Source organism: Myiozetetes cayanensis, unplaced genomic scaffold (assembly GCF_022539395.1).
Source record: "Myiozetetes cayanensis isolate MyiCay16 unplaced genomic scaffold, myiCay2020 scf1, whole genome shotgun sequence".
Lineage (NCBI taxonomy): Eukaryota > Metazoa > Chordata > Aves > Passeriformes > Tyrannidae > Myiozetetes > Myiozetetes cayanensis.
Window position 1 is genome coordinate 71,863,088 of NW_026086604.1, and position 16,250 is coordinate 71,879,337.

The 16,250-nt window shown below is 37.0% G+C and overlaps 1 protein-coding gene across 10 annotated transcripts in view; it reads right to left on the bottom strand.

The window, feature by feature from the left end:
- The window catches only part of CTNND2 (catenin delta 2), a 629,651-nt gene that overhangs the window by 221,155 nt on the left and 392,246 nt on the right, over positions 1-16,250 (bottom strand). For all 10 annotated transcript variants that reach the window (XM_050328005.1, XM_050328001.1, XM_050328022.1 and 7 more), the window contains one exon: positions 7,646-7,898. In XM_050328005.1, coding sequence (XP_050183962.1) covers positions 7,646-7,898 — 253 coding nt within the window. The remainder of the gene's footprint in view (positions 1-7,645; positions 7,899-16,250) is intronic.

Genomic DNA, 16,250 nt, shown 5'->3' on the forward strand with positions numbered 1-16,250 from the left:
TCAGAATTTTCCTTATTCATCTTCTCCACATAAGATATTTCCTTATCCTCCATCTTATCATGCTTCCAATGGAAGTAAAAGTAAGATCATCCTTTGAACTTCAAAGTACCTTAAAAATTTAACTTATTTTCAATGTCCCTGTAAACAGCAAGATCATTATTATCCATTTGGCTGATGAGATGTCCAAGAGGTACTACTGAGAAGTTTCTTATGTGGTTTATCTTGCCAGGAGATCGTAACAGCTTACATGAGCCCAGTAAAGCCTGAAAGTATGATTCTTCTCCGTGTTTTTAATGTCTACTTAGAAAATATAACATTTCCTGGCTCTTACAGTCTGTCATCACAGAAAGGCACCACACATATTTTGCATCTGTCAAAGTTTGCAAATGAGCCACAGGATGTTAAGCAAAATGTGTGGCAAACAAAGGCAGAAACTGTGCTGAGGCATATATTTGCCATTAGAAGCTCAGTTATGCCATGCAAGAACCATAAATGACCTATGGACAATATGAGGTACACTGTCCACTTGCTTCTTCCTGGATGAATGAAATCTTTAAAATGCACAACAGATGAAGAAAGAAAAACTGGAAAGGGCTTTGTTGATATTCTTCAAGTGGCAGAACTGCAGTTAAAAAAGGAAACATCAGTCTTCTCCCCCCAAGCCAGTTACTAGATGTGCACTTACAAACAGTATGGGGTACTTCTGCCAGAATCCTTCTAAATGCCCTGAATCATTGACAAGTATATAAGTGGCCTTTGACTTCTCTCCCTTCATCATTGAGGAAAGGAATTATCTTCTAATAGAGGGAGAGGATTTGAGAGCTAAATTTGCAAATCAAAACAAGAGACAAGGCATCACCTCTCTCAAAATTATACCCCATACTGTACAAATAACCTACCAAATAAAATGCTTACACATAACCTGTTGTACTCTGTTCAAAGTTTAGGAACTGTAAACACTCCCGGAGAGATTCAGTACTTAAACTACATGAACCAGCACCATCCGTGTTACTGTAATGTACTGAAAATGCGATGTTCTGTGATTGCAATAGGGCAGGTTTGCTAATGATAGGATCGAATTTCTTTAAAGACAGATGACAACAAAATTAGTGGCCTCCTGCACTGTCAATAAAATGGTACTAGTCAGAAAGAAGCAAAAGTGTGCAGTAGTGTTTCATGAGCTAAAAGTGCAGTCATTTAATTCCTGTAGATTACAGTTCAGGGATGGGGTTTTTTATTATTTTTTTTTTGATTGGTTGGTTTTGTTTGTTTGGGTTTTTTCCCCCCTAAGCATTTCTCTCAGAGAAGGGAGGTTGCTAAACAATATGGGGCACATTCTGGAGAGAAAAAATAGCAAATACAGGTGGATGCTTCTGTTCATACTGAATTGCATTTGCTGTTGCTGTGAAATGACTCCACCTGGGTCCAATGCCACCACAGCCATTTATAAACCACTTAAATGTAAACAGTGAAAAGAAAGGAATCATGTGCTCAAATGCACACAAAAATAAGTTTTACAAGTTGCAGATATCAGTTCTCTACCTCACCATAAGCTGATACTTGCATGGACGAATTAGATTCTTGTTTATTTTCCCATGCTCAAGCCAGAAATAAACATTCCCTAGGAAAGTTTTTTCCAGCCAAGGTTTTGGCTAGGTCCTGAAATACCAAACTAACAGACTGCAGGATAGTCTACAGATTTCATCCTCACCTATTTTAAGGAAGTAGGCTTCATCCTAAATTACCTTCATAAGAAACGGAAACAGATTGCTGTTTATTTTATCCTACCTGCTATGTTTTCTAAAAACTAATTTGTGCACTAAGTAAAAATTCCTGCTTTCCATATAGAAAAGGTCTGTATGAAGAATTTCACTGTGCTCCAGTCTTGCTATTTTTGAATTGTGTGTATTTTTATGCTGTTTAGACTCCTCAAACTCATGCTTTTAGGGTCAGTTTTTCATACTCTGAGGAGTATGCATTAGATCCTGAGATACTGTACAATTTCTATGCAGGGAAAATAAAACTGGTATTTCCTTGCTGAATGAAAGATACACTTAAACACAGAGCTACAAAATGCTCTCAAACACCATCCCCTTGGTTCTACCAATACAACAGGTCCTGGCCTGTGTAAGTTTGATGCAAAAAAAAAGACTTAGGGTGTTAGTAGAACCTAGGAAGTTGAACCATTTACTTCTGGAGGTAAGCCTACACTACCAATATTTACATGCTCTAATTCACTAGAAATGCGTTTCCCTCAACTTCCTTACTACAATCACCTTTGGAGAATCACCTTCCCCTTTACCTTTAATTTCAGAGAAGGGTAAGAAGGATGTTTTTATTAAATGAAAAGGAGAGCTCCTATCACGCACTGTGATATAAAAGCAGGAACCTGCAAGTCCTGTTCTGTCTCATCCAGACTAGGGAACTTCAATCTTCTACACGTTGGATTAGAGTTATGCCAGAAACTCATCAATGCCACCACCAATCCCTTGGGATTCTGAAAACCCCATGTCACATCTCAGGCCTGAAAACAGCAGTGCTGCACAGTGCTGCCACTAGCTGTAGTGTAGTCAAAGCAAGACCTTCTGCCTCACCAGGAGTTTCTTTCTGAAGGTGACAACCCTTCCTAAAGGGCCTACCAGACATGATCCCACAAAGACTTCCAACCTCCCACACATGAAGGTTTATACTGTTATTTTTTTATCTCTTTAGACTGTTCCAAGTGCCTGGCTGCTACTCAGATTTAGAGAGGACTAACACTATTAACACTGAGACAATCCTTGGAACAAAGTGAGATTAAATACATGGAGAAGACTCCTGCAGAAACCTTCATCTTTTAACAGGCCATGTTCCAAACTCTGTGTGCTAATCTGATACGCAGTTTACTGGAGCACAGAAATTTAAAAGAGTTTATTTTACTTCTATCATTTTTCCTACAGAAAAAGAATACTCTCTAGCTAGTATTTTGCAAATGTGGAAAACATTTTTGGAAAAAAAAGAAAAAGAAATAAAAAGATAAGTTTTGAAATGTACAGTTCACATAGAATGTTCTTATCTAATTTATACCCTTTCATAAGTATAAAGAAAGACAATTCAGAAGTTTAGAAGATATACAGAGCACCATGATCTTCTGCTTAGGAGGAAATTAGGGTCACCAGAAGTAATGAAATGGGAAGTTGACTCTGAAAGTGCAAAACAGAGCAGAAACGTTTCAGTGTGTTACACTTAAATCATGCAACACCTGGAAAAATTGTTTCTAAGCTGACCTACACTAAGACAGTTCTAAAGGTGCCAACAACTACAAGACAGCAGGTTTTAATTTTTTTTTTCCTTGTAAAGTTGCAACATGATTCTTTACTGCTAATGTTTTGGGTTTTTTAAAACAAGAGCCCAATCATTTTTGCAGTCTGTTCTATAATGAATAATGAGCCTTTTACAGCTTCATTCACCAAATTACCCCACGTTTTCTAAATAGATAGTTCTAAAGGTGAAGCCATAAAGGAAACTTCTAAGTGTAGATCAATATTATTTCAATGCAATATGAGAATTGACACTGAACTCTGAAATCCACTTTGGCAGCCATAATGGAGTTTATTCCACAAAATTCTTGCTGTTAACTCAGCTTCTTGCCAGCTTCTTTGCTGGAGAAGATGATCTGTGTATACCAGTATGTGTAAATAAAAACAGGTGAGAAGTCACACAGCAATAAAGGAAACTTGTTGACTGGACAGATCCAAACCCGACCCAGTGAGTTCATAAACAACAAAAGCACTGTTACCACAAAACTTCACTGGTATTTAACTGAAGGATGTGAAAATGTTCTATTTTTCATCTGTTCTGCAGTAAGTGTAATTTATCAGCAGCAGCACCTGTACATGATTTCTTACTAGGTTAAAAACTCAAAGATTAAGCAATTTGTACAGATTTGTCAATTACGGATTTTGGAGTAAACACTGGAAAGCACACAGACTCACAGACTGACAACTGGATACCTGCATTTCTATTTCTAGGACTCCCCAGTTCCCTTAAAATTTAGAAATAGACAAAAAAAATTGAAGAATAAAATAAAATATTAAAAATACTAAATAAAGGAATAGACAAACCATAGATAATTTTCTGGTACCAAAAGGCAGAATGAAAGTAGACTGGAAACCATCACATTAGCATATATACTAATGTATATACTTTAAAATACTCAAGATTTCTCTCATTCCCACTTCAGTAAGAACCAAATAATTATTAAAAAAAATATATTGTGTTCTTTCCCTCCCTATGCCACTTTTCTATGTAAGAGATTATGGCATGAATCAGTTTATATCACAGTCCTACTGCGTATGTCTCTTCCTTTCTTGATACAAAGTAAACATATCAGAATGCTCCAAAGAATCAGTCTGTAATGATATCAGCTGTAATGATATCAACTCTTCCATTTCTCATATGCAGAATGTGAGGTTTATTTCTGACAGTGATAAGGAGCTTATTTCCTCTTTAAACAACAAAGCCTCAGATTCTCCAACAGTATAGATGTGTAAAGTTTTTACTACCTGTTTATGAGCCCGTATGAGTTATGTCTATGCGTATAAATTAAAAATTATCCCCTGCCACAGACTTGATTGCAAGTTTCTTAATACTTCTTTTTCCTTTTAAAGTTTTTGTCCTAAACTTTAAGTTAGTGAACATTAAACTACGTTTTATGACAAATGGATGATGCAGAAAAGATGTTGAGATAAAATTTCATTTGTCAAATGCCAACTCAGAATATGTATTTAAAACTGGAGTATTAGTCAGACAAACCACATGGTGAAAACAAAAATTGAAAAGAAAAGATTGTCAACTACATCAGTGCCTGATAACCATTTTCTGGGAATTCAAATAGAAATTCTGCCTGCACCTATGATTCCAGAAAATGATGTTCAGTTTTAGGAATGCTAATTGGTTATTAGGGTGAGTATATTTTCTTCTGGATATTTATTTTTTGTCTTGAGCTCACTAATACGTAGCAAATGCTAATCAAAAGCCTGCAATTAGCATGTTTTTGTCTTGCAGACTTTCCTCTGCTAGTGAGCCTTTGTTTGGACCTCCAGCTGCACAGGAAGGTTTGGTGTGCATAAAGGATGGATTCCTGACATTGCCCTCCACAATTTGGGACAGTCACAAAACACTCCAACCAACCAGCCAACCAAAGCAGCAACAGGGCTATAAGGAAACTTGGAAATTCTCAGCTGACAAAGTCTATCTGCTGACCAACAAGTTTATTTTCTTCTTACAATGCAACTTAACACAGTCATTGAAAGCCTTTTTTGCATTTGGGCCATGTTTTCCTTTTCCTAGTTATACCTCCCATGTGCTATCCTAATAATTTCTATCCTTCCACATTATTTTTTCAAACATCTTATCATTTCCACACTTGTAATTTATCCATATTTTTGTAAACTATTCACAGAAATCAACACATTAAAAGCATCCTGATTGCTTTTGTTACTTTTACCAAAACTCCTTTCAGATTTTCAGTGTCTTTCCAATACTGAATGATGAGCAACTGCTTGTAGGCCACAGACAGTTTCACAAGTCAGTCTGCCTAAGTGGACTACAGCTTCTGTGGACTAAGGCACAACATAATCAGGTGTTTCTGACACTTCTTTATCAAAATTATTGAAACCAACAAGGAAGGGCAGAAATACTAGGTGAGAGACACCACATAGAGTTCACAGATCTAGTGAAGGAGATCAAGAGTAATGCAAACCTATTTTACAAAACTTATTATTTTGTGCAATTTCCCAGTCCGTCTAATAGTAATCGGGAACAATATTTAACTATACTCTCTAAACAGTTTATGAAGTTCTGTTTATACCTGGATGCCTGCCCACCCCTACTTTACCTATAGAAATCCACACATAAATGCACAAATGGTACCACAAGACAAGAAAGAACCAAAAAAAAAGCAAATGAAAAATTTGTAAGAAGAAATCTTTTACAAGTACATACCATGTACATTAACTGGTTAACACTTGCAAAGTGACAGCAGAGCAACTAAACTGAGACTAAACCTAAAACTAAACCTTTTCTTAGAAAGATATTATCTCTAGGACTTGTAGATATACTGTAAATATATCTTTCCTGTCTAAAGGGAATAGCACCTTCAGCATCATCATGCTTCTCCTAAGAACATTTCATATAAATTACAGTTATTTCTCCTCTGGTTTAGAGAACTCCTAATGTAATTTTCTTTAAGTCTGAACATGAGAGAAATTACAAACCAAAGTTCTTTTTCCTCCATGGACTTTTATATTCTGGAATACAAATATATCAAAATACCACTGTTACAGAAAAAAATTGTTTCCCTTTTGTTACCAATGTTTGCTCTGGGGCAGGAGGAAGAAGGGGAGGAATTCAATTTACTTTTTTTCTTTTAAATTTCTGGAGGAAAAGCTAAGGGGGAAAAAAAAGGTTGAAGACAGAAGTTTCCTCAACAAGTAGAATGGCAATGGCAATATCACTATCTTCAAACAGTGATATTTCTGATGTGCCATAAACTGTTATCTGCTGTTGTGTTCCTGGGTGAAGAGACAGAACTGCTATAATGCTAAACAAGTAGAGAATCAGTTCATTTTTTTTTTCTTTTTTTAATTCAGGGAAAGAAGTCTTTTCAAATTGTTGCTTAAACACCTCCAGCATTTTTGTTGATGGCAAATTTTTGGGCTCTTCTACCACTAAACTACACATAGCAATAAATAACTAAATAAATCAGACGACCTGCCACAGAAAAACCTTAGTATACATTATCACTTTCAACAAATTTAAACTCAAAGCTATCAAAGAGACTTGCTTTCTTTTCCATCAGAAAACTGAATGAAATCACAAGGTACATTGAGGATTCCAGCTAGCATTTCCACTGCTTTACCACAGAAGTTAAATAATTTGCCAGAAAACTCTCTCTCTAATCCATCTGCACCCCTGGGCTATAAAGTTTCCTCCCTGCACTTTCTCTAGGTAGATGAGGATGGTCATTAACAACGTTAAAATTTGTCTATACATTTGAAAAGCATGCACAGTAACAACCATTTCTGCAAAGCTGTAATCATACATTCTGTTATCATGTACTGGCATTGGAAGCCTGCACAATACAAAAGGTGAAACATAAGCTTGGTTATGTGCTGCTTCCGCATTGCTCAGTCTCATTCCACAATACTAAAATACTACTTTCTGCAGCATTTACGAACATTAACTACAAAAAACCAAGAACTGTAACAACTTCCGCTGAAGAAGCAACTTGAAAATTCAATCCACAATGGCTACCAAGTCAAAACAGTCATACCACTCCTCTCATTTCCAGAGAAAATTACTTTTCTTAAGCTTCTGAGGGGTGGTGCTACTGAAAGTAGGTTAAACACACACATTCAAGACCACATCTATAATCTCATTGCACAGAAGAGCTGATGAGAGCTTTCCAAGGTAAAGCATTAGGACAATGCTGTTAAGCAAACAAAGTCTTTCATGTACCATCACAGGCGTTGGTGTTTTTTTGTTTGTTTTTTTGGTTTTTAGGGTTTTTTTATATTCAACAGCAGAAACATACAAAACAAACCGCAATTACAAAGCTCCCCGCGAGCAAGAAATAGAAGACAATGAAGAAGGTTTCACCCACCTGGGATCTTTCTGAATGCTATCAATGGAAGGTGACCTAGCCAAGGTCCCTTCGGGTGGGATGGCTGGCCCAGATTTGCTGTATGGTGATTCAACAGAAGGACAATACTGCAGCTGTCGGTAGGGGTCTGCGTAATTGGAGGCTGGGCCGGCCGCATAGCTGGCCCTCTGGAAGGTCGCTGTTGCGTTCTGTGTGCCGTGTTGACTGCCTGTGCGCTGTAAGGGTACGGAGTCGACACCAGGGGAAGATGGGGCTACGACAGGAAAGTAGGGACAAAGTAAAAAATTGAGGACCTGTTCACAGAAATGGTTAACCAGGTCTAGGCAGAGGAAAAAAAAAACAAAACAAAACACACACATATAAAACAGGGGTTCAAAAAGAATGAGAAAAAAAACAAACAAAAGAAACAAGCAACATCGTCATTTTCAAAACCATAGAAGAAATAACCGTCAAACAAATTTCTAAATGACATACCAGTTCTGGACTAGAAGACCTTAAAAACAGTTAAACAGATTGTACCAGTGCTTTCACCTGGGGTTTTAACTGGACTCAGATGAAATGAAAGAAGTGCAGGAGCAGCATGGGAATAATCAAGCTAAGATTCCCAACCACCAGTAAGTGAGGTTTTTGCAGTCCTGACAGGTGAAAGTCACTCAGATTCCTCAGCAAAAGGAGAGTCAAACCAGGCTCAAGAGTCCACACTGAGACAGATGGCTCTATGGTAGAAGAAATACCCAGCCATCCCAGATTTGTATTCCTGGTATCCATGAAGCAGATAAAACCAGATACCTGCTGCTGAGAGTTGCTGCATATGCTTTGTCAACCCATCTCCTGCAAATTTCACCTTAAGTTAAGACTTAGGGGACTGCTACTGCTAACTCAATCTGAAAAAGAGCTAAGCACAAGGTGACCATGTAGATGTCTTAATGCATGCCAGCAACGGCTGTGCTTACACACCATAGCTGAAGATTAATGCATTACCAGTTTTGAGCAGCTTAACCAATAGCTTTAAACTGACTTAATGCTTTTGCAACTCAAAAATCTTATTAATCTCTCTTGTAGTCCATTATCTTTCTGTTACAGCACTGGGAAGTGGAGATACAGTCTGCCTTACGATTCTTATTAAACATGCAATATTTTTCAACCAAAGTTCAGTTAATGGCAAATGGATTATCACTGTAAGGGTCAGAGGACCAATATTCACATGATCTTTGGCCTGGACACAAATACAAATTAAATGCTGGCTCCATTCAGAAGGAAACTGGGGCTGTTTGAAGTGGCACATGAACTCATGGTGGTTGCCATTCCCTCCAGTCCCAAGACAACAAGAATATTTTTGCCAAAAAGAGTGGCCCAGGTCCAGGGCTATTTCTAGCTTCAAATTAATATGCTAAACTGCAGACAAAATCACATATCGCAGAGATTGATTTTTATAATAGATTTCCCAATCATTTCTCATTAACATGCACATTTAAAAATAAATATTTAATATACTATAGGTCCATGAAAGGGATTTGAAGCATTTTATCTCAGTGTGTCGGCAAATGAAATACAGTGAGCTTTAAATACAATTATCCCAGTTTTATATGACCTAGTACTTGCCAAAGTTACAACACCTGAAAATTTTAAATTCACATCGAATTTTTGCTTTGTTTTTTCTTTTTCTTACAGCTCTGAAGTATTTAATTTTACAATAACATGTATCATAATTTTAGAACAAACACAGGTAAGTGAGATCACTCACTTATTGATTATCCCATCCCTGGAAGTGCTCAAGGTGAGGCTGGAGGGGGCTTTGAGCAACCTGATCTAGTTGAAGGCGTCTCTGCTCACTGCAGGGAGTTGAAACTAGATGGCCTTTGAAGGTCCCTTCAAACCCAAACCACTCTATGATTCTATGATTATGGTACTTACACATATAGCAACATTTTCCACATTTTTTTGGTTTAATTGTTAGTACATATATATATACTTCCTTAAGAAATGAGTAATAAGACACACAGACCTTTTCATAAAACTGCATCAGTTCAAATGCAATAACATTATTAGCATATTTAAACATCCCATGCACAAATCATGCTAAATTGAGTGTTAGAAAGAAACAAGGCAAACATCACATTTTAACAGAAAGTACAGAATTCAAAACCAAAATTGGGTGCCTTGAGAGAAGAGTAATGAAACAAGTTAGAGAAAATACCAGAAATATTTTCAAGTGAAAAAGCAAAAATGTAATTGTATACTGACATAACATACTCTTAAGCACTGTCATTCCATAGAATATGCTCTTACCTTTTGACAAACTATATGGAGAATTGCAAAAAACCCTACAACACCAATATTGCTGAAAACAAAAGCTTCATTGTAATGTTGATTGCTTTGCAAAATATTCCACAGTTTTTCCTTCATCTCCTTTGCAAGACAGTTCAATGGAAATCATGTTTGCTTTTAAAATATTTGAAAAGTTTTATTTCTGTTTTCTCCTTTGTCTCGTTTTCAAAATAGGTATTTATATGAACTGAAACTAGTTGTCACTCTAACACCTACAAGCTTCTTGAGTCACTCTGATTCATTTCTCAAATTATCTTCCGAGCAGACTGTTGCTTCCTTTTGAATTTTATCACAATGAACACAGAAGTGCCATATTCAGAAAACCTATGACTTAAACATTCACAATTAAGCTTGTTTGGACAGTGCTACCCAGATCAATTAAAAGAAAACAAAAAAACCTCAAACAACTAACACTTTAGAATAACTTCTACATCTAATTTGACTACAGCCACCTGCCTTTAACTATAGTAAAAGAGTTATGCTTTAGCAGACATTTTTACACAAGTAAAACTGAAGCAAAGTCATCTCTTACCAATATGCTTCCCTTGCTTTAACAAACCCCTTTGACAGCCAAACCTACTGACTGAAGTGTGGCTTTTTACACTATGGCAAACTGTCTCTTCTATTTAGCTATTTAAACAGCAAAGCCATATTGATTAGGTCTAATGAGATAAATTCAGAAGACCATTTGCCTCACCCAGCACAGTAAATCTTCACTGAGCACAGGGGCATCCAAAAGGCACACACTTGGAGTGTATGAGAAAGCATTCACATACCAGACACGTTTGCAGATGGTCATGCAACCTTTTTACTTGTTTTTAAATTGAAGACACCTACCCCTTCCTCTAATTTGCTCTAACTTTCACATTTGACTCTCAAATACAAGTCAGCTATACCTTGACCAGAATCAGTTCAGCATAGGTAAGACGCAATACTACTTCAACAAGGATCTGGCTTTGCCCAGCAACAGAAGAGAGGAACAGGAAGGAACTGCAACAGAAGTACAAGTTTCTGGAGAAATGGGCTGCTTTTCCATCTCCCACCAGCCTGGGATCTGGCCTGGTTGAAGCAGAATCACGGTCAAGTCACATTATTGTCCTTGGTCTATGGTTGACCATATTCTTTCTCTGCGTAAAGGTAAAAACAAAAGTCACAGACACACTGTGAAGCAGCAGGTCTAGTTTTGTGGACACCTTGACACCTTATTGATTTAACAAGAAGCTTTAACATAAAGATGTCCACAAAACTATACCTGTTTCAGGTCTTCCAAAGTCCCCAAACTGACAAGGAAATCAAAATTAAAATCAAAGAAGCAAAAGGCTTGAAATACTTATTTATCCTATATTGTATCTTGAAGTGATCACACATGAAAACACTGTTTTTAATAGTGACTGCTCCCCTCACTTTTTAAGGACCTACATGGAAATTCAGTGGTGGATGTCAGATAAGTTTCTCAAGCTCTGCTCTGCTCCTTTTGCACTGCTCAGCCTCCCTGAGGCTCCTTCCTAGGACCATTCGGCACAGCAGCCTTGTAGAGGCACGAGGAGAGGGTGACTGGTACTTGGTTGCCCCTTCCAAGCACAATCCAGGTACACAAGAGGTGCTTGCATCAGTCCACAACCTGTAAGCTGAGTCTGGCTCACACTGGCAGGAGGGCCATAGCACTCCTCTGTGCTGCAGCTAGCAGAGACTAAGCACAAAAAATAACATGCTCAGTTGTAGGCCAATAAATCTCTAAATATTAACAATATTTTAAATTTCAATGTAAGAACATTGTAAGACCTTTCCTTGAAGAGGAAAATTTTAATTGAGGGTCAAGAGAAGGGTTTCACTGAGAATTTCCAAAGTTTTCCAAGTGGGCATTTCACACCGTGCAAATCAAGAACTACCACCTCAGTGATCTCAGCTTGTTACCTAAAGATAAAAGATCTTGTTTTAACTTGGCATGTCATTAATACCTTAAAGATATTGTATCCTCTCAGCCCCTCACTCCTCAGACTGCTAAATCACATCCCCAGCAAATGGAGAATCTAGTGCGCTACACAGACATTTAGTATGTTCTTACAAATCTTTGCCAAAGAGAATAAAAAGACCCTGTTAACTATAATGAAAATCCTCCAAAGACCTGATATATGCCCTCCTCATGGTTCTCCTGAACTCATATAAGAACTGCTAAAAAGTTCAGACTTTCTAGAAGTCAGAGGACATTTTGTCTAGTTAAGAATGATCAGATCTTCAGAAAGGATAAAGTAATGTATGAGAATTATCTTGCTACATCGGTTTGCTGAAAATTACTTAGCTGATGCCTCTGTTTGATCTGTGGATATTACCTTGTAATCTTTTCCTCTTATTATTTGATATTAGACATTCAGTTCCTGTATTAACCTTCTCCTAGTGTCCTTCTTACAGATTTAAAAATTATTTTTTCCCTTTTTTTTTTTTCTTCACTAATTTGCACCTGCAGTTGACTTATATTCTCACGTGACAGATGAAAACTGGATCCCAGTAAGATGTCTTTTCAGTGCAAGGTATGTCCATCATCCCTCCATGAGTTCATAAATGATATAAATTCTGTTGGTAGCAAAACTATAGGAAGATTTATAAACCAGATACTTTTCCCATCTAATACAACATAAAAATAAGACAGTGAATTCTGTATCAATAAGGAAAAAAATCATCAAGTTTGGGGGATACAAACACTTTACCTCAAAAATGTTGAAGTGAGTGCTTTAAAGCATGCACCATCTGTCTTGCAATAGAAGTTTAACAAAATAGATTAGAATCAAGCTACTAGAGAAATGGCAATCCAAAGTTACAAGAACAAACAGTCAAATTTAACACTGTTCAAGACGTATGGTATTACATGTAATAATAACATTATTACATTACATGCAATAATAACAACATTATATGTAATAATAACATTATTATTAATAATAATAATAATGATGATGATAATAAATTTGCTTAGCAATTACTTTTAGAAGCACTTTTCCACAAGTGCTTTTCCCACAAGGGAATAAAATTTTAGAGAAATATATGGTTGAGGGAAACAGAAAATATTTACTGAAAGAGGGAAAAACCGTAATTGATCTTAGTAACTATCTTTAAGGTTGTTAAGATTTTATGAAGGCACTATCATATCCTCTGGTCAAAGTACACACACACAAGGAATTTTGTACTTCAGACATGCAAAACAAAAACAAGTCAACACTACAGGATTTCAAGATACAAGGCTCCAATTTAGATTTAAAATACTCAAGACTTTATGTAAATACCACAGTTCTGTGTAGGTTGACAACTTTACTACATGATTTCTTGTATTTGAAATAGGAAAAAAACATGGTCAAAACTACCATAACTTTCTGTTTCTCATTTTCCATTTGCTCCTCCCTCACTTCTCTGCACTCTTTATTTTATCCTATTTGGTCCATCTTGCAATCAAACCTCCAGACTTACAATTCTTAGCCAGAGACAAATAAAAAGACCCTGCTAGCAAATCTTGCATCTTCATGAGATGAGCTCTTCCCCATCCAGTCAGCCTTTGCTTTCAACAGATCAACAGATTTAGGGCTTCCAGGACTGTTCCGCCTAATTCTTTTCACTGGCTTCAGATTTCTCCACATGCTTCCCTCCATTCAGATCCACCATGCTTAGCTCAGTGCCTTCAGCAGCTAGCCATGACAAATCACAGGTCTCCCTGCTATACCAGGCATGTATTTTTAAGGGAACGTAACATGCTGCACAGGGGAAATGCAGGCAGACTAAAGAAATTGATACTGAACAGCATGGTATACAGCCAAAAAGGTCTCTTTTCCACTCAGGAACATGTTAGTTACAATTTCCTCAAGTACTGGTTATACCTGACTGTTACACCCACTTGTAATTAGTTTGTCTACAAGCTGTTTTAAGGTGTTCAGTAATAATTTTATCATTAGTTATTTCCATGACATGGTGAAGATAAAGCCTTTTTTATCAAGGCAACATTCCTGTGCCTACCAGACGCCATCAGAGGCAATTTTTTTTTCCCACACTTTCCCATCCCATCTCCAAAACCAGAGGTAGCTGTTTAGCTGCTACACTATTCCTTCTATGGGAAATACTCAGTAAGCATCTCTGAATAAGTTAATAGGTTCATTGCCACTGTGGCAGCTGAAAAGTATGAAACCTAATGAAGGTCATAAATATATTCAAAGTACGTGTACATCCCAATAATGAATTTTGAACATTTGCTATTTGATTCTTTCAAAAATCTTAAAATCATCTCCTGACCATGCAATATCTACATGCCACTGTTTTGTAGGAGGAAAACTCCTTGCTTCAGAGAATGCAAGGAAACATCACCTGTGCTCTTCATATTGTCATGTTCAATAAGGCCTCTTACAATGCAAAAACTGACAATCTTTGAAAACTGAAAAACTGAAGTTGCTACTGCACTGATGTATCCTTTCATTTCCATTTTCTAAGAGCGTTCTTTAGATCTAACACTAATTGTAACAATAAGGCTGAACTTCCTTTGCTTAGAAACTGACGTTTTTCTATAATGCAGAAAGAGTCAGTTGAACCTTCCTTGGTTTCTGAGCTACTCCTCTGTTTACAGAACAGCTGTTATGGCATCACTTTGAAGGCTCCTCTTGCCTGTTTTGTTCCACTTCAGCATATTCTCACATTGTATCTTAGCCTCATTTTCACGTTTATTTTTTAGGATACATATCTTTTTTTATTGAAGGAAAGCTCTCTCTCTCTCTTTTATTTTATCCCACACCCCCCTTCTATTTGGGGAAGACGTAAAACTGCCATTGGCTAACCCTCAGCATATGGAACAATTTTCTTAATCACCAATTTAGACTTGGCATTTCTTTACTACTAATTATTTTATTTATGGTTTCAAATATCTGATCAGCTGGTTTCAATCTGAAATCACTTGGTTCCACCAGGGTTGGCAATGGAGCAAATGCATACGTTATGAACGAAGTCATCTATAGGATTTTTGTACCTCTAAGCAAATTTTAATGCAGAAATAGGTAGATAAGTAGTTCAGTGAGCAGCAATGATGACAGAATTTGTATCTTAGGAACTTGTATTTCAGTTCATTAGATATAACACCTGAGAAAAAGGAGTTCCAATCCAAGTTTATCTTGCAGCAGTGCTTAATGTGACTTCTGTGAAACTTGTAAAGTCAAAATATGAATGCAGTCTCTTCTATAGCCAGGTCTGTCACAAGGCTTCACTGCCAGTCTCACATCCCCACACCCATAATCTCCAATTCATAATCTCCAATTCTACATCCTTCCCTCGAGTCATCCTGCACCATCAGGTTCTAGAGTTACAGGGTGTCCATCATGGTACACAGCCTGTATCTCAAAAGCTGTATCTCAAAAACATATATAGCTAAAGCATCATTTTAAAATCCACATAGTCCAAGGGGACACTGTGGGTTTTATGGAGATATTAGAATTGCTGAAGCAACTATATATTATTTCAGATTTCAAACTCCAGGCTGGAGTGACTTCCTTGTTTACAACCAAACAGGGGAGAAGCCTCATTTTTTAATTTAGCAGTATTAAAAAATATAATACTCCTTTTCCACCTCCAGGAACTGCCTGCATTTTAAATCTGCCAGATTTTAATTTCTCTAAGATATGCAACTTTCATTCTGAGGCTCAGCTTCTAGCATGTTTCAGTGATGCTGCCTCTGCACAAAAAAAATGGTGCATACACATAATGTGATAATCGGATGTCAACTTCAGCTGCTGAAAGTGTTACTGCCAAGATCTTTTCTCAGATTGTGTCTTCTTTCTCTGAGTTGCATCTCTCAATTTGGGGAGAACATGCAGTTTAATTCATTTGTTACATGAGTATTTAAACAAAGAAATCAACAATTGCCCCCACACTTAAAAGCAATGGCCCTTTCAGGATTTGAGATACTAAAATCCGTCATGTGAATTTCCTCACTAGAGATAAAATTCAGTCCTGAGCAATGGTACTATACAAGACATATACATCACCTTCTTCCTCTTTGTAGTACTACATGGTATCACAGTCTGTACATGGGACAAAACAACCCAATCACAGCAAAACCACACAGACCACACTACTGAGCGTAGACTAGCCTACTGTGACTAAATTTCTGTTTTTGCTCCTAAACCCTCTTCTCTTGAAATCCTTGTTAAAAATTTCCTATCCATCTGGCTGGCATAAAACTGAACACATGGATGAAAATCACAATTAATATATATAATGTATAAATACTGTAAGACAATAACAGATTAGGAGC